This window comes from Ascaphus truei, chromosome 3, assembly GCF_040206685.1.
Source record: "Ascaphus truei isolate aAscTru1 chromosome 3, aAscTru1.hap1, whole genome shotgun sequence".
Classification (NCBI taxonomy): Eukaryota; Metazoa; Chordata; class Amphibia; order Anura; family Ascaphidae; genus Ascaphus; species Ascaphus truei.
Window position 1 is genome coordinate 314,199,843 of NC_134485.1, and position 26,458 is coordinate 314,226,300.

The 26,458-nt window shown below is 40.1% G+C and overlaps 1 protein-coding gene across 1 annotated transcript in view; it reads left to right on the plus strand.

The window, feature by feature from the left end:
- DGKH (diacylglycerol kinase eta) overlaps nucleotides 1-26,458 on the plus strand; it is a 295,282-nt gene that overhangs the window by 213,587 nt on the left and 55,237 nt on the right. Inside the window, exons 8-16 of the mRNA XM_075591074.1 lie at nucleotides 262-364; nucleotides 3,405-3,567; nucleotides 4,390-4,498; nucleotides 5,887-6,026; nucleotides 7,415-7,505; nucleotides 9,565-9,656; nucleotides 12,005-12,104; nucleotides 16,380-16,659; nucleotides 17,615-17,748. Coding sequence (XP_075447189.1) covers nucleotides 262-364; nucleotides 3,405-3,567; nucleotides 4,390-4,498; nucleotides 5,887-6,026; nucleotides 7,415-7,505; nucleotides 9,565-9,656; nucleotides 12,005-12,104; nucleotides 16,380-16,659; nucleotides 17,615-17,748 — 1,212 coding nt within the window. The remainder of the gene's footprint in view (nucleotides 1-261; nucleotides 365-3,404; nucleotides 3,568-4,389; nucleotides 4,499-5,886; nucleotides 6,027-7,414; nucleotides 7,506-9,564; nucleotides 9,657-12,004; nucleotides 12,105-16,379; nucleotides 16,660-17,614; nucleotides 17,749-26,458) is intronic.

The window sequence follows — 26,458 nt, forward strand, 5'->3', positions numbered from 1 at the left end:
GCGACAGGATTACTTCCCACAATATACATGCTTCACATTGATAGCAGTTTATGTTCTTTTAAGTATTGTGCAAAGACAAAACACTGTTCTGTAACCCACACTCTGGTTGCATGCATTTATTGCTGTTTCTGTTGGGATAAAATGTAAAAGTCAAATGTTGGGGTTTTTTTTGTTTGTTTTTTAATTATTATTAATCTAAAATAGAAATGTCACATTTACTGTAGCCTTTTGCTTGCTAAAGTAGGTTAAATATTTTGGCAGGTACACACTGCATGCAAGGACCAGTACCCTCGGAAGTGTCCCCTTGGCCAGTGCAAAGTCTCCATCATACCTCCAACTGCACTCAACAGTATAGACTCTGATGGTATGTGGTTATGGTATAAATGTCTGAAATCCAAACAAACATATTCACTGGGTTTTTTCTCATATAAATACAGTCACTTGGGGTTTTTGTTTGCCTTCCTCTGGAACAAAATACTATAAATACAAATATAGAATAAGTGTCTGTCGCCTAAATTTGGATACAGGTGGTTGGAAGGGAGCCACAGTCGCAGGAACATCCAAAAAATAAAAGGAAATATAATAGTGCAATATGTTGTGATAAAGCGAATTTTGAGATGTCTTGGCTCTATAGAGTGTCTACTTACAATAAGTAGGTGTATAAAAAGCGTATTGCAAAGTAAGGTGGTGTGTAGCAGGCTGCAGAGACAGGATCCTCGCGAGTTTGAGGTGAAGGAGATCTCACTCAGGTACACATGCCACAGGAAAAGATACAGAAAAGACCATAGTACAGATCGGACAAAATCAGTTTGTATTAAAAGCAGGGTAAAAGTTGTACTTACAATAAGTACATAAACAATGTACACGTAGCGTTTACTTTAGAGGTGAAACCGGCGTCTATGTGGGTAGCCTCTAGCTGCTGCAACTCCCAGTCCTCCTCGTCGGATCGCGATTACTGGCGTCTGACGTCACTACCGGCGCAAGGGTGACGGCTTCCGATCCGGAACACAGAGGTTGGCAGACAGCAGGGGGACCGCAGACTAGGCACCTTCTCCTTCTGGGCAGCTGTGCAGGCTGCAGGAATAGGCTCAACGCGTTTCGCTGTGTTACACCACAGCTTCCTCAGGAGCAAGTGAATACCCCTAGTGGGTGTGCAGTTTATATACCAGAGACAATTACTCAATAAAAGCTTGATTTTACATAGGTCCTCCTCTTAAAGGTACATGACTCTATGGTCCAAAAACGACGCAATTACACTAAAACTTTAATATTACATATCACAAAAAAATATAAGGTGCATAAAAGATGCTAATAGATATTAAAATGTTTATAATGTATATAAAAAATGTTTATAATGTTTATAAAAAATGCCCTATACATCAATAAAACTATGCAGACTATATAGCTCAGCATGGTGGCGGAGAGATAAGGAGAGATTTTGTCCGATCTGTACTATGGTCTTTTCTGTATCTTTTCCTGTGGCATGTGTACCTGAGTGAGATCTCCTTCACCTCAAACTCGCGAGGATCCTGTCTCTGCAGCCTGCTACACACCACCTTACTTTGCAATACGCTTTTTATACACCTACTTATTGTAAGTAGACACTCTATAGAGCCAAGACATCTCAAAATTCGCTTTATCACAACATATTGCACTATTATATTTCCTTTTATTTTTTGGATGTTCCTGCGACTGTGGCTCCCTTCCAACCACCTGTATCCATTCCATTTGAGGGGGATCTGTACATATCCCCCACAGGAAGGTTGAGACATCGTTTAAGTTACTTATATATTTTTTCCTGTGTGAATCTATCATTATACCACTGCACTTTTATTTAGCGCCTATCTAAATCATTCTGGTTTCATCACTGTCGCCTAAATTTAACATAGGTTGAGCTCGATGGACATATGTCTTTTTTTATTTTCTTCCAACCTCATTAACTATGTACAGTATATATCCTTTCAGCTGTAACTATTTACCACAAAGGTTATGTGCTTTTTTTCTTTCCCGAGTAAACAAAAGAAAAGTGGGTTACGTTCAGCGGGACTGCGGCTAATTCAGAAGTTTTCACATTTCTCTCGTGTTGAGAGTGCAAATGTACTTGTTCTTGTTTCATCTTCCACCTATTAAACATTGAGCTTCTTCAGCGTACTGTGAGAAATCCCACAGGTCTTGGATGCAAGCCTAATGCATTTTGAAGCAGGATCCTTTCTTATGTTATTTTAAATGTGCTGAATATATTCTAGGTTTATCCATCCTTCCGTCAATGGTTGATGGTACTTTTGATGGACGCTAAAATAATCAAGTATTGTTAGAAGTTAGCAGTACCATGATTCTTTGAAAACCGTAGCATTCACCTGTGGCACAGGATCTATGGGATTCCATAACAATATATATTTTTATGATTTATTTGTAGTGCCCAAAATAGGTCAGTACAGTCAGGGTGGCGAAAGACCATAAAACATACAGGAAGTATTCCATAATTGTTGCAACATTAACATGAAAGTGGAAGCACGTGGTTAGTGAGGGAAAGCAGTTAGTGTAGTCCCAGAGGCGGCTTCCTGTGACGCTCTCCTGTGTAATGCTGTTACTCAAAGTATCATATGATTGGGAGCTCTCGGAACATTGCTGTCCTGTCAGTTTTCTCCCCTATCTTCTCTGTTGTTCCCAAGTCTTCTGTATACCTAACTGGCCCACCTTTCCTTCTTTGATAGCTTGGTAACATAAAACGTTGGAAGCCCTTTTAATAATGAAAGCCAAACCCTTCCGCTGCCTGAGGCGCATGCAACAGAAATACGTTGCAAGTCCCTCTGGCAGGGGAGAGGTAATGTAATATTTCTGTCCTTTGTATAATACACATACCTGTGATGTCACTTGGCAAACCTTTGTATGCTAGATGTATTTTCTGTATAATTGTTATCTTATTTTGTACAGTATGATTTCCTGTTTTACCTTTTAAATACTTTCTGGACAAGACACCTAATTATCTGAGCAGGCATCTCACCCCTCCTGTACACAACACTTATCTCCTCCATCTCCAGAAGCCTTCTTCTGGTTGTAAGGTTCAATAAACGATCTGTCCGCTCTTCCTTCTCTTACTGCGCACCTCACTTCTGGAACAATTCACACGAGTCTCTCAAAACCGCCACCTGTTTAAGATCTTTCAAAGTCTTTCAACATGAATGTAACTAATATATCATGTCATCATAACATTCTGTACAGACATACAGGACATGCTTGAAAACAGCAGGTAACCAAATGTATTTTTCCTGATATATTCATTTATTTATAAACTATTTGAGCTAAACGGCTCAGGTTTCACAGCATTTTTGCGTACAAAGTATATATATTGTTTTATCCTGGTCCTGTATATTATATACATGACTCTCTCAATCTTTTGCCAGGCTTCTGGAAAGCCACCTGCCCTCCCTCGTGTGCCAGCCCACTCTTAGTCTTTGTCAATTCCAAAAGTGGCGACAATCAGGGTGTGAAATTTCTTCGGCGATTCAAACAGTTGCTCAATCCTGCTCAGGTGTTCGACTTGATGAATGGAGGACCCCATCTAGGGTAAGAATTAATGGATTTGCTTTAAACCGTGCATGTCGCAAAAAATTGGAAATGTATTTTCAGATGCAAGCTGTCAAATGTGGTGGGGTTCGTGTAGATGATCATACTCCCATCTTCCTAACGTGTTTTATGGTGTTTGTGTTATTGAAGGTAACTGAAGGTCACCTACAGTACTTTGGTTTAATCATAACACAGTACACGTCTGTGTCATTTTTTTTTATGGGAGCTGATAGCTGGGAGAACTAATAGAATCTGGGCAGAAATGTAAAGTAAAACCCCATGCTGGTAAAATGAGGACAACATTTTAATTCCTCCGTTGTAATGGTAGAAATCTCGTGGGTTCGCACCCAAACATGGTAACCTAGTGTCTGCCTTTTTTTTATCATTGGCTTTTTGTAACATAAGCTGGAACTGTGTTGCCTATTAGAAGAAAAATCAGTGTAATAACAAGTTCAACAACATGTCGGCACATGTGAAATTATTGGCTACTCTCGTAGTATTATTTTAATTAGAAATACTGGGTTAACAGGAAATAAGAGAAGTATTCCAATGTCACAGGAGTATATGAACTGCCTCTCTTCACATGCCATTGTCTTACTCACACGAGCGTTGTACCGGTGACATCTCGCTGACCTTACAATCGCAAACACAAAACCTATCCTATAAGTGGCACAGAAGAGAAAATGTATGAAGTGCTTACTGTACATTTTGTTACAAACGGTTAATTCTTCCTATGTTTTTTTTCCTTTTATGAGTATGTTTTCTAAGCTGTGTGAGGCTCTTGTTTTTGTACACATCTGAGATGTTATTTTTATCCCTCAGTTTACGGTTATTTCAGAAGTTTGATAATTTCCGAATCCTCGTCTGTGGAGGAGATGGTAGCGTTGGCTGGGTTTTATCGGAGATAGACAAGCTCAGCTTACACAAACAGGTACTGTAGGTGTTTGCATCAAAAAAGCATAAGGGGAAAAGCACCCAGAACTTGTTTATTTATTCAAATCGCATAGTAGTATTAAACATACTGTAAGTGCAACATAAAGACATTTTTACCGGTGTTTTTTTTTTAAAATTATATATATATAGTAAAATGATGGAATACATTCTACATGATTTGAATAACTGAGTGCTGTGTGCCTTTTTCTCTTAAGATAATTTAACAAGGTATTTTGAGTGCATTTTCTTAGGTGCCTGCAAAGACCACTGAAATTGTTTGAGCAGATTAAGGGGTGTTATTCATCTTGTTCCCATTCAGATGCATTAACCTGTAAGAAGATTGTTTTTGGTTATTATTAATAATACATTTTTGAACACTTCCCCTCTTCCCCCCTATTTTAAGTGTTAACTAGTCTGACTGACCAGCTTTGAAAGGTATGGACATTGTAATGTTGTGTTTTAGGTTATAAGTATTTATATCCTATTTATTTTTATGTAAATGTCATTTCTAAATTACTTTTTAGCATTGGCACCATATATGGACTGTAAGCTGCTGTTGTGGGGCCTTACTTAACATTCAATGTTGATAATTAATTATGGCCATGGCTAAAAGTACATTTCGGTTATATTCAAGAAAGGTAATATGTTAAATTCATTTTTATTTTTTTTTCGTGGAAAAGAAAACAAGGAACATGCTTTATTAAGTCACGTAATGTTTAACTCTGGTTGCCGGTAGTCCAAGTCAGCGGTGCGCAAACTGGGGAGCGCGACCCCCAGGGGGGGTGCGAGACTGCCGCCGGGGGGGCGCGGGGTTTATAGAGGCCACGCGCGCTTCCCGAAGGCACTTAAATTAAGTGCCGGGGGAGCTGCAGGGCCTCTATAAACCATTACTTACCTAGGCTCCGGCGGCTTCCTTCCAGCGTCGCCATGGCAACGCGGCGTCAAAATGACGCAGCGAGGTCATGTGACGTCACGTTGCTGTGGCAACGTGACGTCATGACGCCGGAGCGCAGGTAAGTGGGGGCTAGGGGGGGCGCGGGAGTGAGGGGAGCACAGGGAAAAAAGTTTGCGCCCCCCTGGTCCAAGTGATACACTTGTAGACGTGTCCTTTAGCAAGTTAAAGTGATAAACTTTATCTAGGTCCTCTTAATTCCTTAACATCTGTTCATGTTTGACCCGCCTGTGTCCCGCAGAGCTGAAACACCTTGGAATTAAGTTGTTAGCATGGTCAAAGCTATTGTGAAGTGCGAGAAACGTCATATCAAACATAGACTTTGGCATAGTCGGTGGAAGTGCTAAGTAGCTCTATTTGTAGCCAAGACTAAAGCGTCAAATTAGCTTTGTAAATGTACATAATGTCTATCCTCTCTTTTTGTTTTCGGATAGTGTCAGCTGGGAGTGCTGCCGCTGGGTACTGGAAATGACTTGGCGCGGGTGCTCGGCTGGGGAGGTGCTTGTGACGATGATACACAACTCCCTCAGATTTTGGAAAAGTTAGAACGTGCAAGCACAAAAATGCTGGACAGGTAAACACCCAAAACTTCTTGCACTGCAGCTGTAGCCTGAGCGCCTTCTGTTTTGTCATTGTGTCTAGGGGGCTATGTCTTTAGGAACATTGTTGTGTTTGCTGGGCTATCAATCCGACTATTCACTGCTGGTATGTGTGTGACGTTGCTGCTTAAGCCTTTCAGTTTCAAGCATAGACTTCCATATCCTTACTGGCCTTCAAAGGTGCAGTCTTCTCTCTTACTAAGGGCCTTATTCTATAGCCAGCAAAGCGGACGATTAAGCAGTTTTCAATTTTGTCCGAAAATGGCCCGATTTGGCTGCTTCAGCAGATTAGAAGAATCTCGTTAGGGCTCAGCAGGTGATTGTGTTAGTGAGAAACAATGTGTTACAAGCCTTTCCAACAGTAACATTTTGGTTAGTAGGTTTTTGACTGAAACAGACAAAGTTAAAGTAAGATATCATGTAGGAAATGGTGTTCACTGTTCTTCAGTATGTGACTCTCTCAATAGGAAGCCAGGAGCTAATAAACTATTCTCCTGGTCATAGCTGAGGAAGTTCACTATATGTTTCTGAAAGTTTATGTGAAACGTCATTAAGTTGCTACATGTTTCATAGAAATGCAGCCTGTCTGAGGCTAAATGGCTAGCTGATTAATTATTCAATTGTTTACAGTGTTCTGTAGCCAATTTTAGCTGAGCGTTATTGATTAAGTTGTGGTCATCATACAGCAGTCATTGGCTGCTGCAAGCACAACGATTCATAAATAAGTGATTTCCTCCTCACTGTTACTCATCACAATACGCTGTGGTAGGTCTGTTAACCACGTCTCTTATGCATTTGTGTTCCAAGGGTTTGTTTGAGGCACGTACTGTACATGTCATCTGTTTCTTAATATTGTCATTGTGCAGTGGGACTATAGGAACTATAACGTGAAATATATGTTATAAATGTAGCACCTCTGCACTCCATTTTAATCTAATTTTGCAACACACACACTATGTATTTATATATTTACTACAGTATTATGAAGCTACTATTAACTTCAGCTACCTCTCATTTCTACCATTAACAAGTAACACTTTAATGTGCATAAATAAAACGCCTTTATCCGGTGGCAGCATGTTGAATTGTTGTTCGTGTGACTAACATGCCAATGTTAGTCATGATTTATTTTTCTGCTTTAAGAGGTGTTGGTTTGTCTTGTGCCGTCAAACCAGTGTTCCTGGTGCCTGTTTCAGTAGAATAATCAGATTAAAGAAAAATGAACTGTTCGCTTGTTTTATAGTTAGTTGGTAGTAGTAGTAGATAGATTGAGCGCACTCAACAAACGTGAAAATTACCAAAAATAATTGTCAAATATACTGTAAAGAAATGTCACACGATTTACTATGGTGTTCTTTTTCAGGTGGAGTATTATGTCATATGAGCTTAAGCTGCCATCAAAGCTTGCGTCTATTCTTCCGATAACTCCAGAAGAGGAATCTGAAGAGTGTCAAGTAGGCTATTTTAAATTAAAATGACTTCACATTTTGAAATGGGAAGAAGGAGTTTTGTGTCATATGGACTTTACATTTGCATATGTTTATTAAAGCAGCCTTTCATTCTAAATCCTGCATGTTTTTTTAAAATAAATCCGTTGTCTAGTATTAGATAACTCCGCCACCCTCCCCCTCCTGTCTTTATGTCCTTTGTAATTATTTTAAATGTATTAAGCGTCCTTCGGTTGCTTTAGCAACTTTGTAGGAAGCCACCCCACTTCCTCTTCTGAAATGGGCAGCCATATTTAATTCCCTGAGAAGCAGGATCGTTGCCGATTGATCCGATTTTCCGCGACCAATTGGAAGCTTAGACACTGTAATTGCATTGACATAAAAGTGAGGAACTGCTGCATTTATTAAAACAATAACGGGCAAGGGGAAATGTGACATCAAAACCTGGTCGTGGAAGCTTTATGTCTCCACGTTCCTAAAAGTAGAGCCATGCGTACCGTTTCACAAGCCTTTAATCACAACTTGTATGATTGTAAATTCTAGCGCCTTTTATTAGACCAACAGTGCTTTCTATAAATGAAATGATCGCATACAGAGCTTTGGATATCTCATGGTCCTCTCCAGAAAACGCAAAAATATTTAGAAAGTCAAGGCTATATAACAGCCATTATAATTTCTTAAACGATTTCTTATAAGTTGAAACGAAGAACCAAATGCTGCAGGTTTGTTACGAAATAACTAGCAAATGACAAAATACCTCCCAGCAAAGTAGAGTGGAGCCATTCGGGCTGGGCTGTTCCTGCTCAGCAAGACCAGAAAATGTCTTCAAGTTGTAGAAGTTTAACCCTCTACTGATATAAGGGGGGGCATCGTAATGAGTTGTTAAGCCACGTTGGCAGGGAAGGGATTACAGTAAATGAAATGCATGTCAAGCTTAAACTTCTTGACTCATGGCAATCTGCCCTAAAGCTGCTTCCCAGTGCTGGAGAAGAGTTCAGCTCCATTTAAATAATTGGGACTAAAATCTCCCCCAGCATACGCGGGAAGCAGCTTTGAATACAAAAAAAATATTAATTGTGCTTTAGAATGGTCAAAAAATGCAACACGCAGCAAACAAAGTACAGTACTGTAGCTACAGCAGTACCAATGGCGTCTGTTCTAGTCCTATTTATATCTGTTTCATTGGTAACCCATGGCTGACGGAAGAAATGTTGACGAAAACAGCACCCAAATAAACACCGTAAATAGTAATCTTAGCATAAATTGTGCATGAGCATCCATCCCTTCACCTACAAAGGGGTCTACAGCAAATTAATTTATCTCATAGTTATACAATGCAAGGCAGCATCATTGCAACCATGGCACAAAACCCAAGCAATCGCTCGTCAGTGAAACTTAATAGAAAATGTAGTGTTTGCCATTGAACATTATTAACACACAGCTGATTTAGAGATGCATTGTAATAGGGTTTTTTTTTTTTTTTTTTTTTAAACCTCTACAAACAAATGTCAAATTTTTCATAACAAATGGAACAGGAAGGTGGAGGCAGATGGAAGGAGCAGAACATAAATGGGAGATTATATGGGAATTAGGGAGGGGAATAACGTACATATTTATCAAAGTGCAGATTCAATTGGATGAGATGGATTACAAACCTTCACAGTAAAATAAAATCATATAATAAAAGACAATGCTATGCGTTGGAGTGGTCTTTTCATCAAATGGGAACAGATAGTCGTCAGTGTTATGTGGGAGTTCCAAGGAGAAACAGCCAGCAAATATGATCCAAGGGACCAAACTGTATCACGTTTACGTGTCGCTCCCCAAAATGTCAATGTCATCCCAAACACTTTTTTATAATGGAGTTGATATAGAGAAAGCATTATTTTTTTTTACATTTCTCAAAAGGTTCAAACCTGCAAAGTTTTATGTATCTTTTAAAGTTCTGAGTAATACAAAGCCGAACTTCTATTTGAAACCGTCCAAATAATGTGACCTTTCCTTTGTATAACACAACTGGGGATGTTTGCAATGAAGTGTGTGGTTATACGTTTTCCTTTGCCAGTTTCAGATATCTGCGTATGAAGATTCAGTGGCCACTCATCTGGCGAAAATTCTAAATTCTGACAAACATTCAGTAGTCATATCATCAGCCAAGTGAGTTGTGTGTTTTTTTAAATCATCATTACTTAGTGGGGTTTTTGTCCCAGTGCTAATTTTGTTTTGGTATTGCCAGCTAAAAATATATTTAATTACTATTAATTGTAAGAAAACAAATTGCCTAATAGGCTAGATTATCTATTATGCCAAATAGGATCACATACATACATAAATACACAGATATATACATACACACACACACACACATATATATATATATATATAAATTTCCACTAACCTTCCAAGTAGGAAATGTTTCTCGTTCTTCCTTTAACGCATAAACACTTGGTTATAAATATTGTTATTTTTAGTACTTTTATAAGTGATGGAACTTGTGCAAGAACCCACAAGAAGAAAATACATGTGGGCAGCGGTTGACCTATATTTAAAAAAAAGTTGTTACATTTATTAAACTTTAGGACAAAGCTCATTGAACTGTGCATAACAGATATTTAAGCAAGATTTATGCTGCAAAGGAGTAATTAGTGAGGCTTTGTTAAGTAAATCCTAATTATCTTTGAAAGAATTTGAATTTGTAAGATTGTAAATAAAAAAGTAACAAAAGAAGAGCTTTTTACATTCTGCTACCATTCCACTTGTACCACTGCATACTGTATGGGTAGAATAAAAAAAAGTCGCAACTGGGAAAAGGGAAAAGTAATTACCTTTCTACACCCTGTGCCACAGTGGCTTGACTTAACCTGGTAGTAGAGGGCAAGTTTTATTCTTCAGATGCAATGTTCTGTGGTTCTAAAAGGGTATTATAACTGAACGAATTCAAGTTCTTGAAAGCCTGTGTATGACCATGCCTCTTTAAAGTTGTTTTCAATAAAGATGGCACAAACTTCAAAGAGTTTATTTATTCTCAAGAACACACACATTCTACATTAAAGATATAATTCAAGCCTCCGCCTTATAATCTTGCAGTTACACAACCTACTCGGGAGTTGGACAAATAGTCTAAGCATGTTTAGAAAACCAACAGTGGGAGTGTACAGTATTCCCAAATGTCCCAGAGGAAGCCACCACCCCAATGCTTCTTACAGCTGTGGTGCACACCAATGATCTGCTGCCTTTTGTAATGTGTAGGTTCTTGCATTCTATTTCCTGTCACAAATTATTTTGGCAGCAGCTTTCTTCAGTCATAAGAATACGCAATTGTCTCTAAGCATCTTGTCATGTAGTTCAGGTAATCCTGACAATACTAGAACTTGGTGTACAACGCATAAAGGAAACATTTAGGGGAGAGAGGACTGCAAGTGGATGAACAAGGGTGATACTGTAGATCTGCATTGGCAAGACCAAGTAGCTTATTGTGACCGCAGCAAGCGTTAAGACTGGATGTAGAAGCAGCTTACAGCAGCACTGAGATGCAAAATTCAAGTTTAGTGCTTTCAAGACGATACGGAAAACTAGCATTTCTTTATACGCCAGAAAAACAGAAGCCAACTTTGTGGCCATAGCTTTAAAGCTCTGGTGATTTAGTATTTTGCAAAAAGCAAAAACACGACCTGATAAATATGAAAAATGGATTGGTCGTTGGGTTTTACTGACGAGTGTCCACTAGCTGCCGAACTAGGGCAAATCCTGCAGTACAGTGAGCAAAAGAACAGATTTATCAGAGGAAGAAATATCAAGACTTTCACTGGGATGTTTTGCTGTATTAAATCTGGAGCCGAGAGTTTTTGATAAATAGACCTCCAAGGCCTCTACATTTGTCTATAAGATCTGTATACTGTACCGTCTGGTGTAAAGTAGCTGGGATGTCAGACTAAAAACTTTTAACACGTATATGGCACTGTAAGATGCACAGTACATTTACTTCAGTGATAGAAGAGCTTGCAATTTTTGAATTGTTAGTGTATGTATATATGTATGTATATATATGTATGTATATATATATATATATATATATATATATATATATATATATATTAATATATACAGGGTAACCAGGGAAATCCAGGTAACAAAGAGACAGCACACCGCAATATGATGAAGTAAATAAAGTGTATTAACAACACTTTATTTACTTCATCATATTGCGGTGTGCTGTCTCTTTGTTACCTGGATTTCCCTGGTTACCCTGTACATGTTTCTATATGGGACGAGCATCTACCTTCATTTGATATATATACATACATACATACTGTGTGTGTGTGTGTGTGTGTGTGTATATATATGTATATATATATATATATATATATATATATATATATATATATATATATATATATAGCAAATGGATATATATATACACACACACACACACAGTATCATTGTGAATTGATAAATTCTGTGTGTCTTTGATTTGTTGAGTTTACACCCTTGTGTTTTTGTAAAAGGGTTTTGTGCGAGACTGTAAAGGACTTTGTTGCAAAAGTTGGGAAAACTTATGAAAAACCAATGGAAAACACAGAGGAAGCTGAAGCAATGGCTTTAAAGGTAAACGTTTGGGTATCATGGTTTTCTGGCGAAGATGAACTTGTTACAAATAAATGTACTGTACACACAGATTGTTGAAATTTATTCAACCCTCTTCTCTTTACACCAAACGTCCACATGGTTATAAGTACATTTAGTTAAATACAAAGTTACCATATTACCAGGGACCGGCATAATATGCTACCTGTAACAAAGTATGACGTTACAATGATCAAATCTATTGAGGGGACTGGTTGTCAGTCGTGCAATCTACAGGTATATTTTGTCTTGTTGAAGGAAGAAAGAAGGGGGGGGGAGGTTCTTCCTCTCACTGCAGATACATTCTATTAACATGATCTTATAATCACATAGGACAGTGCTGTAGGTAATTGAAAAAATACAGAACAAAATTATGTCTATCAAAGAGACAGGAAGCACCCCAATAGGCATGCTATGATTTTAGACATCAGATATCACTTAAAGCTGTTGGCATTCTAATTTAAAATATATATATTATTATTATTAAGCTGTCCATTTTCACCAACACTGCCACTGTATATACACAAAAAAGCATCCTTTTATTTCACATACTCTTTAAAAAAACTGAATCACTGGCTATATTACACTATAATTTTATTCTACCATTTGCATTAAGGAATAAAAAACTAATTCTGTATATCAATATATAATTGGTGACATAATCTGTATTGGAAATGCATAGAACACCTTATAACAAGAGCGTAGTAATTTCAAAGCAGCAATACATTCAAAATCCTATGTGTTCCTTTTAATAAATCAGTTCTGTAGTATTAGATAATACTTAACTACATTTGTTTTTCATTTCCCCACCCCACTTCATTCAAAATCCTACATGTTTTTTTTTTTTTTTTTTTTTAAATATATCAGTTGTGTAATATTAGGTATTTACTGCATTTTTTTTTAATGTGTCCCCCAGTCATTATGTCCCTTTTAATGAGATTGAATGCATTAATAGTCCTTTGGATGCTATAGCAACTAATTACAAAGACACATCACTTCCTCTTTGGAAACAGGCGGCCATATTGTGAGCCCTGGAAAGCAGGATCTTTGCCGATCGATCGGCAGGTTAGGTAATTTCATTTCCTTAAAGCTAAACCACTGCTGCATCTATTAAAACAAAACATGCAAACTGTATTGCCACATTAACTTCCTACCTGTTTTTAGCCAGTAAGTTTACTTCTTTGCAAATGATGGAAGACAATTAGAATAACAAAGTATCCAATCTACTTTGTAACTATAGTATGGTACAGGGGTGCGCAAACTTCCTGCGCTGCCCCCCCCCCTCTCACCTCCTCGTCGCGCCCCCCCTTACCTCCAATGACGCGTCAAATGACACTGCGGGGTCATGTGGCGTCAAGTCACGTGACCCGCGGCGGCATTTGCCGTCGCATCTCCATGGTAACGGGCATCAATTGACACCACGTTGCCATGGAGAGGTGTGGACTGAAGCCATTAAGTAAATTTACAGGGGCCTTGCGCTCTCAGCGCGGGGCCTCTGTAACTGCTGCGCCTCCCCAATAAAGTCTCGGGGGGGGTGTGCCCCCCAGTTTGCGCACCATAGTGTCACAAAGTAACTTAACATTGCTACATACATCCTTACATAAAAGCAAATTGCCTCAATCCCAGTACTTACTTTAATACAATGCCATTGCTTTCAGTCTTTTTAATACATCTTTGTTTTCTTATTCCAAACAATGTACAATAAAACTGTCCTTTTCACACCACTTAATATAATGTAGATCTCAATGTCGGCGTTCGTTAAACAGAATGAAATTTGCTCCGTATCAAACTTGTTATACTTAAGGATTTCACAGAGTTCTACTCAAGGATCCTCGTGTTTTTTTTCTCGTCTGTCTTGTGATGGTCAAAGCCGATAGCTGCCCGCCCACCGTGCGTTTCATCTGTAAAGGACTTCTGTCGGGGGTTTATCACTTTAGTATCCGGCCGGTTTTCTTATTTCCTGAACCAATGACGTAATTCTGTTGTCTATTAACTGAATTGTACAACTCAATACAAATGCACTCACTTGTGCGATTTTCAATCTAGTTGGTGGTAAACTCGAGCTACCTGCAGACACAGCTTATCTGCCATTAAAGTACACAACAATCAAAACTTTAAATGACATTACCGTATCACTTTTCACCCGATGAGGTATGTTTTTTGGCCGAAACTTTGTGCCTCGATGTTGATCTGCATATTGAGGACAAAGAATGCTGTAGCTAACAGAAGAGGTCTCGTTGTATCCTGTGCGCTGTGGAGGTCATTTCGCGTTTTGATTATTAACTCGGATCACTCCAATGTTTATTTTCTCCATATCGGGGGTGAAAAAAAAGGAAAGAACGATATAAGACTCAATTTAAAAATGGGACAAAACTATATTTCTCATTTAACCCATTTGCTGCTCTGTTTCCCAATTTATATATTCATTTTAGATCTCTTTGTAACATAGTTTTGTTCGGTCATCTCTTATTTCCAGTTTGAATTGATCAATTACCACAAATGCAAAATTACTGACATTTCCTTTGTGGGCTTCCCAAAAGTGATTTGCTATACTTTTAAGATGTTTTTGTATTTGGACTCTTACCTACCTTGCGGTTATGCCTACATAAGATTTTTTTGTAGCTGCTTGTTTGTGTATATACATATATAAGGGATTCTGGGAAATAACATGCAAATGAGCACACAATGTCACCTTTTGCCTGAAATCCATTTTTACATGGAACCTTACAAGCAAATTCTCATATTATACCTGTACCCCTAAAATTAAAGCAGCCCTTTATCTGTTCCATTTTTTTGTTGTTATACCAAATGGCCTTTGTTTTTTGAGCATAACTACATATGTTACATTGACCACATTTTTGGCCCTCTATTTATAATTGATGGATACTTTTCAAGTATCCATTTGTATCTCTGATACTAGGCAAGGAACCATGGCTCTTTTATACCGTTCCTCCCCCCACCCCTCTTATACCGTTCCTCCCCCCACCCCTCTTATACCGTTCCTCCCCCCACCCCTCTTATACCATTCCTCCCCCACCCCATGCCTCTTATCCCCTTCCGCCCCCCCATACCCCTTCAGCCCCATCTTCCTTCAACCCCCCCCCATGCCCCTTCACCTTTTCTGCCCCCCAATGCCACTTCGCCCTGTCCTTCCTGTGCCCCTTAACCTCTTCCTCCCCCCCATGCCCATTATCCCCTTCATGCCCCTTAACTCCCCCCCCCCCCCCCGTGGCTCTTAATAATAAAATAATTTTTTGTTACTATAATTACCACTGCTTTTTGTGATATCTGAATTCTAAGATCCTAGACTGCTTATGGGGGGCTTCGTGTCTCTTTGATGAATATGATTACAAAGAACAAAATATACACAACAAAATTATGATGGCATAATTACTAAAAACATAATCATGAAGGACAAAAGACCCAAATAAAAGGAAAGCATTAATTTCTCACAGGATACAAATGTGTGAACAATGATGCTTAAGGCGGGTTTCATCTTTCTGAGCAATCCAATTATACAGAACACTTGTGTAGTGGAAGCTGCATGTAGAATGGGAAGCGTTTTGTGATGCTGGTATAACTTGATTTAACAATTATTTGAGTCCAGGATGATGGGGCTCTTACTGAAATCATTTAGACCAAGCCAACAAGTTCTGTAGAAGAATTTCTACAATAGTCCCAGCCTAATTAATGGGGGATGAGGCCCGTTTCCTGGAGTAAATGAGACTGGCAAACTTTGCAGGAGTTTTCCGACCATTGTACAAGACTTGCTTGCTATCTTATATGTCTACATAGTCATCTTACTGTATGTGGGTGTAACCTGGATCCCATGCAGCAAAAACGTACGTAACAATTGTTCATGTCGAACACCACTTTTATTGTAATGTTGACTTTTAACATGAATGGATTGATATGGCTATTCGTCTCTTTTGCCAACAGCCGAAGATGGTGAAAGAGGGAGCCTAGCAAACATTGATGGGAAAGAAGTTCCAGAGGGGACAGCTAGGGACAAAGGTCTTTGGTATGACAGATGTAGAGACAAGTGGGGATAAATAAAACGGCTTCATGCACAACACAACAAGAGGGCAGAGGTGTAGCATCTTGTGGCAACAATGTCTAGTTTTGCAAACATGTTTAGTTTATTGTGACTCAGTACAGGAACTGATACCACAAGTCTCCTACAGAATCATACTATTGTTGGCTCTGGGATTAAACTATATTGGAAGCGATATGTAGCCATTATATTTCTTTTCCTAGTGCTCAACATTAAATGAAAAGTTGGATCTACTGCTCCAGACACTTCACGCAGAAGCCCAGGCGGCTCCGTTGATGGCTCGCTCCACACCACCTATTGTGGAGGAAGAAGCCGAGGAGGAGTTTTCCAGTGAGGACTCCTTGTCTGAAAGCAAGGAACATCTAGCAGACAGCATCGCAAAGTCTTCCACCCAAAAACTCTTCAAACCCCGAGAGCAGCTAATGCTGCGGGCAAACAGCTTGAAAAAGGCAGTGAGGCAGATCATAGAGCAAACTGAAAAAGGTGCGTGTTGTCTACTTTCACGCTTGGAGAAATGGAATTAAATTTGTCACACAAATGTATAAAACTAAGAAACTGCAGAAACCATTGTGTACTGCTCACAATTGTAAATACGTTTTACTTTCTATAGATGTAGCCAGCGTCACTGCTCATAGTGGTAACACAACATATCCCAATGTGTTATTCTTCATTGTGGTAACACAACATATTCCAATGTGTTATTCTTCATAGTGGTAACACAACATATCCCAATGTGTTATTCTTCATAGTGGTAACACAGCATATCCCAATGTGTTATTCTTCATAGTGGTAACACAACATATCCCAATGTGTTATTCTTCATAGTGGTAACACAACATATCCCAATGTGTTATTCTTCATAGTGGTATTTCAATGTAACGCAGAAGATCACCGAGTTTCCAAAGGATTTAATGTTGGTGATCACGTCGAATATTGCAATAGATCTCTGTTCCTTTTGATGGGATATAAAGAAGCTGGCCACGTCGGTTTATATATAATGTGTCTGTGTGTGTATGTGTGTGTGTTGCATTACACATACAAACTGCTGAACACCACAAATACAAATGAGAGTACATTAATTGCCGCTTATTGTGCTGCGGGACCATGTTGAAAGGATGGGGGTCGAAAAATTGGACATATGTAGTGAATTTGCAAAGCCACATTTTTTTTTATTGCATAAGATAGTGTAAAATAATGCTTTTCCAGCTAGTCTCTCCAGTGCCATCATAGGCAAATTTGAAAATAAACACCAATACACCTGTGTAATTCAATGTCTTTATTTGCACTTTTAACCGTCTTTGTGAAGAGTTCTGTGTCGAAGACGTGCGTGTGGCTCTTCCTCCACCCAGTTCTTTGCTTGTCAGCAATGTATTGCAGGTACAGTAGATGCCTGCCTACTGAGAATGGTGTAATAAATGGTCATACTTATTTTTTTTAGTTGTTGATGAACAGAATGCCCACACTGAAGAACAAGTTAACCAGTCCACCGAGGAGTACAGGAAGGAGTTCGAGGAGTCCAAAGAGGAGGAGAAGGATGAAGATACCAAGGAATCAGAATCTCTTTCAGGCAAGTAGACCGGAATATTATTTTATTAGATTATGAAATGTCAGGATAGGAAAGGCAGCTAACTATGAAGTAATGCTACCATAGAAGTACATTTGCCTCTGGATGGTTTCATTGTTTAATAGTTATGCTTAGGCTACGGTCCCAGTCACTGCGTGCACGCGCGCGTCGGAGCACCTTGCGGCACGTGTAACAGTTTAAGCTGAGATCTGCGGTCCTAGGGTCGGGAAGGGACGCGTATCAGGGGGAGCAAAGAGAAGACTTTTGGCGGGGGGCGCGGCCATGACGTCATGCGGCTGGTTCGCCCTCATTGGCTGAACCGCTGCCATGACTCGGCTGTCGCGCCAAAAGACACATTTCTTGTCTTTTGTTAAAGGTGGTCACGCATCGCACTTTCTGCAGGCGCACGCCGGCAGTGACTGGGGCCGGCCCCATAGAGGACGGTATCTTGTTCGCGCTGCCCAGCCGCGAGAAGTGGGGACGAGGCCTTAGACTCCTGCTCTGATAAATAACGCCAGTAATCTCTCAATTTTGTTCCGGTTAAAAGTTCCCCTATTCCAATGCATGTCAATTGAAGGTTTATGTATGTATATCTTTATATATATATATATATATATATATATATATATATATATATATATATATATATATATATATATATACACAGTGTTCGACAAACCTATACATTTGCACGCCCCGGGCGAGTGGATTTAACATCGTGGCGAGCTCCTATTGGCCCAAGCAGCACACGTTTGGTACTAGGTGGCGAATAGATTTTTTGGTGATTTGTCAACCACTGTGTATATATATATATATATATATATATATATATATATATATATATATATATATATATATATATATATATATATATATAGTGCCATTAATGTACATAGCGCTTCACAGCAGTAATACACGTGACATAATAATATAACACATAATGGGAATAAGCGCTTAAGACATAAAAGTAACATTAGCAAAAGGAGTCCCTGCTCCAAAGAGCTTACAATCTAACTGCTAAGTAGAAGAAAAAATAGAGGATGAACCCCTAGTGATGCTAGCCAGGAGAGGACTATGTATTGAAGTTATATAGCTTGAATCTTCATTTTCTTCCATACAAGAAACAGCTCAATAAACTCAGGAATCCAATATCCAATTATGAATGTCCCTTGGACGCCACCCATATAGACACCACTAGCCTACAACAGGTATATCTTATGTGGTAATCTGAGTGGTTGGGAACTGGATGATCACATGAATGAAGTAACAAATTGTAATAAAGTTACTCACTGCTGACCTTGTGGAATTTCCTGGTGCTGTCGGCGTGCTCCTACCCAGGAGTATCTACAAGTAAGGTGGTGAACGGCGGTGCATCTGCTGCTGGAAAAAATGTGACCAAAACTGCAAGGGAACTAGGTGCAAAAATTTATTGTAGGCACGTTTAAAAACAGTAAGAGAACACTCTTACGCGTTTCGCGTGGTAACCCAGGCTTTATCAAAGCTTTATTACTTTGCTTGTAATTGCTAAGTAGGAAGAACGTACAGAGACAGTAGGAAGGTGTTCTGGTAAGTGCGTCTGCAATGGGCCATGGTCGATGTATGAGGTGTATAGTGTATACTGCTGCGGTGCGCAAACTGGGGGGCGCGTGAGACTATTTTGGGGGGCGCGCCGTTTATAGAGGTCCCACGCTGAGAGCGCAATGCCTCTGTAAACGTACTTACCCAGCTCCAGTCACGCGTCTCTGACAACGCGGGGACAAATGACCCCCGTTGCCATAGAGACATGACGTCAAATGATAGCGCGGGTCACGCGACGTGACATCACATGAAACAGAGGTGAGGGGGGGCGTGACAGAGGAGCAGAGCAGGTAGGGGGGGGTGCAGGGAGTTTGCGCACTGCTGGTATATAGTTTCAGCCACAGAGCTACCCATAGGGGTAGACAGAAGACATCCTTGAGCAGAACGCAAGAGTCGGGATGGTATATAGAGAAATTAGAACTGCGATAAAAGAGGGGCAGGAGAGTTTATAGCGTTAAAAGTGAGGAGGAGAATTTTGTGTGTGATACGGGATTTGATAGTGAGCCAGGTGAGGGGTTCCAGCAGATGAGGCAGATTTAGGAGAGAATAACGTGATTATGGCAGCAGCGTTTCGGATAGATTGTAGGAGAGACAGTTGAGAGGCAGGATGACTGGACAGCAGAAGGTTACAATAGTCGAGACGGGAGAGAATGAGGGCCTGCGCCAGAGTTTTAGAAGTAGAGTGACAGAGGAAAGGGTGTATCTTTGCAATATTGCTGAGGAAAAAACGACAGGTTTTAACTACATTGTGAATGTGAGGGAGGAGTCAAATGTGACCCATAGGCAGCATGCTTATGATACTGGGTGTATGATGGTGCTGCCAAAAGAAATGTAGAAGGGGGAAGTCGGGCCAGGCTTGGGAGGAAGTATGAGGAGCTCCGTTTTTTACATGTTAAGTTTGAGACGGCGGTGGGCCATCCAGGATGATATAGCGGAGAGACATTCAGAGACTTTGGTCTATACAGCAGGTGTAAGGTCAGGTGTTCAAAAGTAAATTTGTGCCTCAGCATTGAGGTGATATTTGAACCCAAGAGATGTAATAAGGTCACCTAGAGAGAGTCTGTAAAGAGAAAAGAGAAGAGGACCCAGGACAGACCCCTGAGGTACTCCAACAGAGAGATCGATAGAGGAGAAAGAGGCACTGAAAGCACGAAGGGAGAGGTAAGAGGAAATTCAGGATAGAGCTTTGTCCCGAATACCAAGAGAATGAATGTGAAGGAGAAGAGGGTTGTCCACAGTATCAAAGGCTGCAGAGAGGTTGAGTAATATGAGCAGAGTAAAATAATCTTTTGTCTTTGGCAACATGGAGGTCATTAGTTATTTCGGTGAGGGCTGTTCCTGTGGAGTGAGCAGTGCGGGTAGCCAGATTGTAGAGGATCTAGAAGAGAATAGGAGGTGAGAAAATAGAGCAAGCAAGAGAATACAAGGCGTCCAAGGAGTTTAGAGGCAAAAGTCAGGAGGAAGTCAGGACTATGGTTAGAGAGACAGGTAGGGTCAAGCTTGCTGTTTTTGAGTGATGGTATAATTGTTGCATGTTTTGAAGAAGGAAGGAAAGGTACCAGAGTAGAGTGAGTAGTTGAAAATATGTTTGAGCATAGGGATTAGAGTAGGAGCAAGAAGTTTGAGGAGATGGGAGGGAATGTGGTTAAGAGGGCAAGTGTTGGGGTAGAAGAGGAGATCGGCAGCAACATATCCTCCACTGTGACAACGGAAAAAGAGTAGAGAAAGGCAGGAGGAGAATTAGGAAGAATGGGAGGATACAGAGGGGAGGTCTTGACGTATGGAATCCACCTTTGTCTTTGAAATAGTCAGCAAAATCCTGAGGTGAGATGGAGGAAGAGAAATGGATAACAGAAGGAGGTCTAAGTAGAGAGTCAAAGACAGAGAAGAGTCAGCGTGGGTTAGACTTGTGTGTGTTGATTAGTGAAGAGAAGGAGGTTTGTTTATCCTGGGTGAAGGCAGAATTGAAACAGGCTATGATACATTTGTAGTGGAGGAAGTCTGCGAGAGTGTAAGATTTCCTCCAGAGGCGTTGAGAGGAACGAGTGCAGTACCGAATCATGTGTGTGTGGCAATTTAGCCAGGGTCTGGAGGTTAGAAGGACGAGAACAGCAAAGAGAAAGAGTGGCATGTAGATCAGGAGAGGAGGCTAGGGCAGAGTTGTAGTTCCTGACCAGGTTGTTGAAGTCTGGAGGAGAGGGAGGAGCGGAAAGTCGAATCAAAAACTGGTAGGTTAATAGATCGCAGGTCTCTGCAGCAGTGTGGGGTAGATGGAGGTGGAGAGGGGGAGAAGTAAGAGAGAGAAGATGAGATGATGGTCAGAGAGATTAAAGGGGGGAAATGGAGAAACCAGACAAAGAAAAAAGTTTAGTGACCATCCTTGTAGGTGCTGGCTGCAGTCCATTGTAGAAGGCCAAAAGAAGAGGGTAGAGAGAGAAAGCAGGGAGCCCAAGGGAGAGAGGGGTCATTAATATGGCAGTTGAAGTCTCCAAGGAGAAGAACAGGGGAGTCTGAGGAGAGAAAGACATCACCCCCATTTCCTTTACAAATCTGTGAAAGCTTTTATATTTCGGACTGTATAGTTGTGATCACAGACTATTTGAATATTCGTTACAAAAATCTGAGGTAGTATAGGATTCTCTTTTTGTGTACTGCATTTGTAGAGCACGGTTTGCATGGTCAGTACTGTAGGGGTAAGCATCATTGCAGAAATGTAGAACAAAACAGCTTTGGTCTACAAAATTGTTAGCAGAGCAGTGATTGCATGAAGGATTTCCAGCTCTGTGCCCTATTATGCTGTCAAAAGTAACTTTGTCACGGTTTCCCTTTCCCCTGCAGCACTGCAGGGCTTAAATAAGTCTCAAAGCATTTTGATGTGTATATATAGTGTAATGCTGTTGGGTGTTTTTATTTTATTTTTAAAATATGCATTTGCTAAATACAAATTAAGCCTGGGAAGAATACATGTGGCGAAGTTGGCTGTATCCTTTACTGCTAAATTACTGTAATTAAAACTGAAAGAAAGGGTACTGTCGAGCACAGAACACAGCTTCAGTAACGGAGACAAAACCGTTCTTCTGAAAATAAACGGAGAATGTATATATTTGTTTATGTTCTGATGATATTTTAAATGCCTCTTCCATCTAATACAATTCTCAGTAAGACGGTGCAGGGAAAGTTGGCGTTAAACATACAGTATGTGAATGGCCCCCCCACAATCAACCTTAATTGGGTTTGAGATGTCCGCTTGTGAATATGAGGAAAGTGCATACTGTAAGTCAGGAGTGTCCAACTTCAGTCCTCAAGGGCCACCAACAGGTCTGGTTTTCAGAATATTCCTGCAACAGCACAGGTGGTGCAGTCAAAGTCTGAGCCACTGATTGGGCTACCTGTGCTGAAGCAGGGATATCCTAAAAACCTGACCTGTTGGTGGCCCTTGAGTACTGGAGTTGGCCGCACCTGCTATAAATGATGTGCTGCTACAACAAATCAGCTGTATATGGCTGTCTATTTTATTCCCCATACTGTATCAATGAGCAGCGGATGGAACATATTTATATATGCAAAATTGACTGAAGCACCAACCAAATGTAATATATCAGAACGTTTCACTGAGTGAACAACAAGTAATCCCTGTAAAATGAATGTTTTGTTTTTATTTGTTACACATGAAACCTTTTGACAATGGTTTCCACTTCCACGTTAGGCACGAGACATCAGTAGCGTTGCTTTTATGGTAGTGTTAAGCTTCATTCATTAAGAGTCTTGGTGTGGACATGCAAAACAACACCTTGGTTTTGTTCCTTTTTTAAATTTCAATCTGCCTCAGTAGATTTGCATGCAGCAAACTATAACTCATGATGTAGCTTTTGCTTCCTAGTTGGCATCTATTGGCTCCGTGTCCAAGCAGCTAGTCCGTGACAAATGTGCCCATGCCAATGGTTGGTGACACAAGCATGAGCTGTACCAGTCTCATGAACTTTTCCTCCAACAAGCAACAGGAGATGCACAGTACAGTACTGTATTAGAATCCTCATATTGGTAAGCCTGGCGTTGCAAGGATACTACACTGGCACAGACTTAGCCCACATCTTCTCATCATATGGGATGTATAAAGGCAGTAGATTCAGGAGGGAGATCGTATACTACATATTGGATGGGGGGAGGGGAAACCTATGCCCATCAAGTTCAATCCATATGGAAGTTAGGCAAACAAGATTCTTGGCCTATGTTTGTATTTAAAAAAGCAGAGCACAACAGGCACATTTTTTTTGATAAAGCGCGAAACGCGTTAGTGACTCACCTGCATTTTCCATGTTGTCACCTGAATTAAAGTTGTTTTTTAAATTTAGTTTTGGAATTGTAGCCCCAATTTTTGCCTGCTGTGCTCCGCTTTTTTCCCCACTGAATTGGATCGATTGCATGACGCTGTTAGCGTGCGGCACGCACAGGCACTGGACTGCTTCCGATTGTGAGTAAAATCTTTATTATCCCACATCCTAGTCATCTGACTTTGGGGAGAAGATTGTACATATGTTATGCTCCAGGGTTGGTTGTCCATATAGGTAGAGAACAAGTCAAGACTGTTCATATACAGGTATTGGCTTTATTATCTACTGTAGGACTTTACAAATATACCCCATTATTTTGAGCTTATTTTTCATTTAATGGAATAATTACAGACACTCACTGATGCATTTATTGTCCATCTTCAAGCAAGTTTTAGAATATATAAATTGCTATTTTTCTATTCATGGATCTGAAACACTGACATCTAGAACATTTTTTTGTATTTGGATTTATATTGATCCAGAGAAAGGCAAACAAACCCCCCCCCCAGTGAAACATTATCCAAATACAGTATGTCCCATAAGGGGAAAAAATAGATTCCTTCCAGACTCCAATAATGACAGTCCAATTTCTCACTGGATCAACATCCTTCTCATGTTTACTTATTGGTAGATCAAATCTGAAAACAGTTTTAAGCGCACTTGATCAAAAATAAAGATTTGCAATCCTTGAGAAAGGTGCCTTTCGCACCGAAACATTGGCATGTATATTTGCATTTATTTTTTGTTTGGGCTAAAATCTCTGATTCAGTAAAAAAAAACAAATCCTGCTTTTTTGATGAAGCTTTTGGTGTGCTTAAACCTTTTATCAGAATAGAGTATCCTCTCTGTTTGGCTTTTACCAGGGATAATGGTTATAGCACCCAGATTTTCTATGTACTGTATATACTTTTTAATTCACTATTACAGTATGCACAGTCAAACTATATTAATTACTAATGTTTGCTACATCCCTGTATACCTTTCCTTATTAAAAAGGATGGCTAACCTTTTTATAGCTATCTATGGTCTCTGCCATCACAGTCTCACATTTTATCTGCCCTTATTACCCTGTGTCATTGGGATGGATAGGTTCCTTGTATTGATCCTGAATATATTTGTTAATACTGGTATATCCCCTTTTAGACACCTTTTCTAATGTATACAAATCTAAATTAGGTAGCCTCTCCTTCAGAGTCTGGCCTTCCAGACCCTTTAATTAATTTGGTGGCTCTTCTCTGCACTTTTAGTAATATTTATACAGCAGCAACATTTATTTGGTCTTCCTTTCATCCACACCCTGTCTTATGCAAGATCATATCCTATTAGCTTTTGCAGCTACTGCCTGACATTGAGCACCAATTGCTGCGCCTGCTGTCTAGAACTGCCATCTGGTTTGTATGTATAGATGTAGTGAGGCTCTCTGTCCCTGGTGCCGCCATCGAAGAAGTAAAAGTCGGCGGGCCTGGAGATCGGCTCTGCCACGATCACGCTGCAAGGGGGTCCGTGCTTCCGAATGGGACCCCCCCGCAGCGTTAATCCTCCTGCACTGCGATGGCAGCGGCACCTGAGACAAGGTTAGCTACATCTGTTGCCTGTTTATTCTTGCTTCCCAAATGCATCACCTTACATGTTTCTGTATTAAACCTCATCTGCCATTTACCTGCCCAAGTTTCCAGTCAATCCGACGCCTGCTGCAGAGAAATGACATCCTGTTCTGATACTATTGTAATGATTGCTGGGCTCGCGTAATGGTTTAGTGGTTAAGTGCTCTAAGTACTGTAGGTGTTTTGGGTTGTAATAGTAGACACTTCGAAGTGTGGAAAGCAGGTTAAGATCCGTGTCAGTTATTTTATTGACTTGTGACTGGAATACCAAACATTAGCTTGTAAGCTTTTATTGTAGGGATCCAGTAAACCTACAAATTAGATTTACAGTTCTGTGTAAAATGTCAGCGAGATGTACAGTAGGAATACATTGTATTTGTGGATGTTAATGTTCCGATGAAGCATGCAGAATGAAAATGCTACTTCCTAAGTAGAAAGCACACAGCTTTACAGCCCATTTTCTAAATCTGCATTTCTCCTCTCACTCATTGATCTTTCTCTTGCTATAAGCAGCATCAGTAAAGCTGACTTTGTTTGTCTCTGTGGCTGTGGTTTGCATTACCACGTTTTTGACGGAATTATAAAGCCCTATTCTCATACTGTACTCATGAGTTGGAAAAGGTATAAAGCCGAGGAGAGTATGTATGCGTGTGTGTAAGTGCTGCCAGTGGGAGCTGGTGTTTCAGGAGAAATCATGAAATATGAATTCAGGTACCTGCAACGAGACATCATTTTTAGTCATTAGGGCGCTGTTGGTTTTTATCAGAGCATAAACACCAAAAGGTTATTTTTATTGCAGCTTAGCCTCAGGAGTCCCATCTGTCATAATAAAGAGCAGCTGTTCCATAGAGTACGCTTGCTTTGTCACCGAGTACTGACGAGGCAAAGGATGGCACTGCCAGTTCCTAAGCACGTAGTACAAAGGCTAAAGTAGGAGTGAGTGCAGTTTTCAACACTTTAGATTACTTGAAGCTCACCTGATCAAGCTGTAAGACCACCAGGACACAATTTTAGCACTGATCCTTTTTCTTTTCACCTCAACGCAGTAAACAAAGAAAAAAAGACGGTGTATAATCAGCACTAAAAATTATAAATGATATACCTCTATAGAAATACCCCCTATTGGTGGGCTAGGCTGCCTGGTGAAATACTGATTAGTACAAATCAGATGACAAGATACAAACAAAAAGAAAATCGGCGCCTTA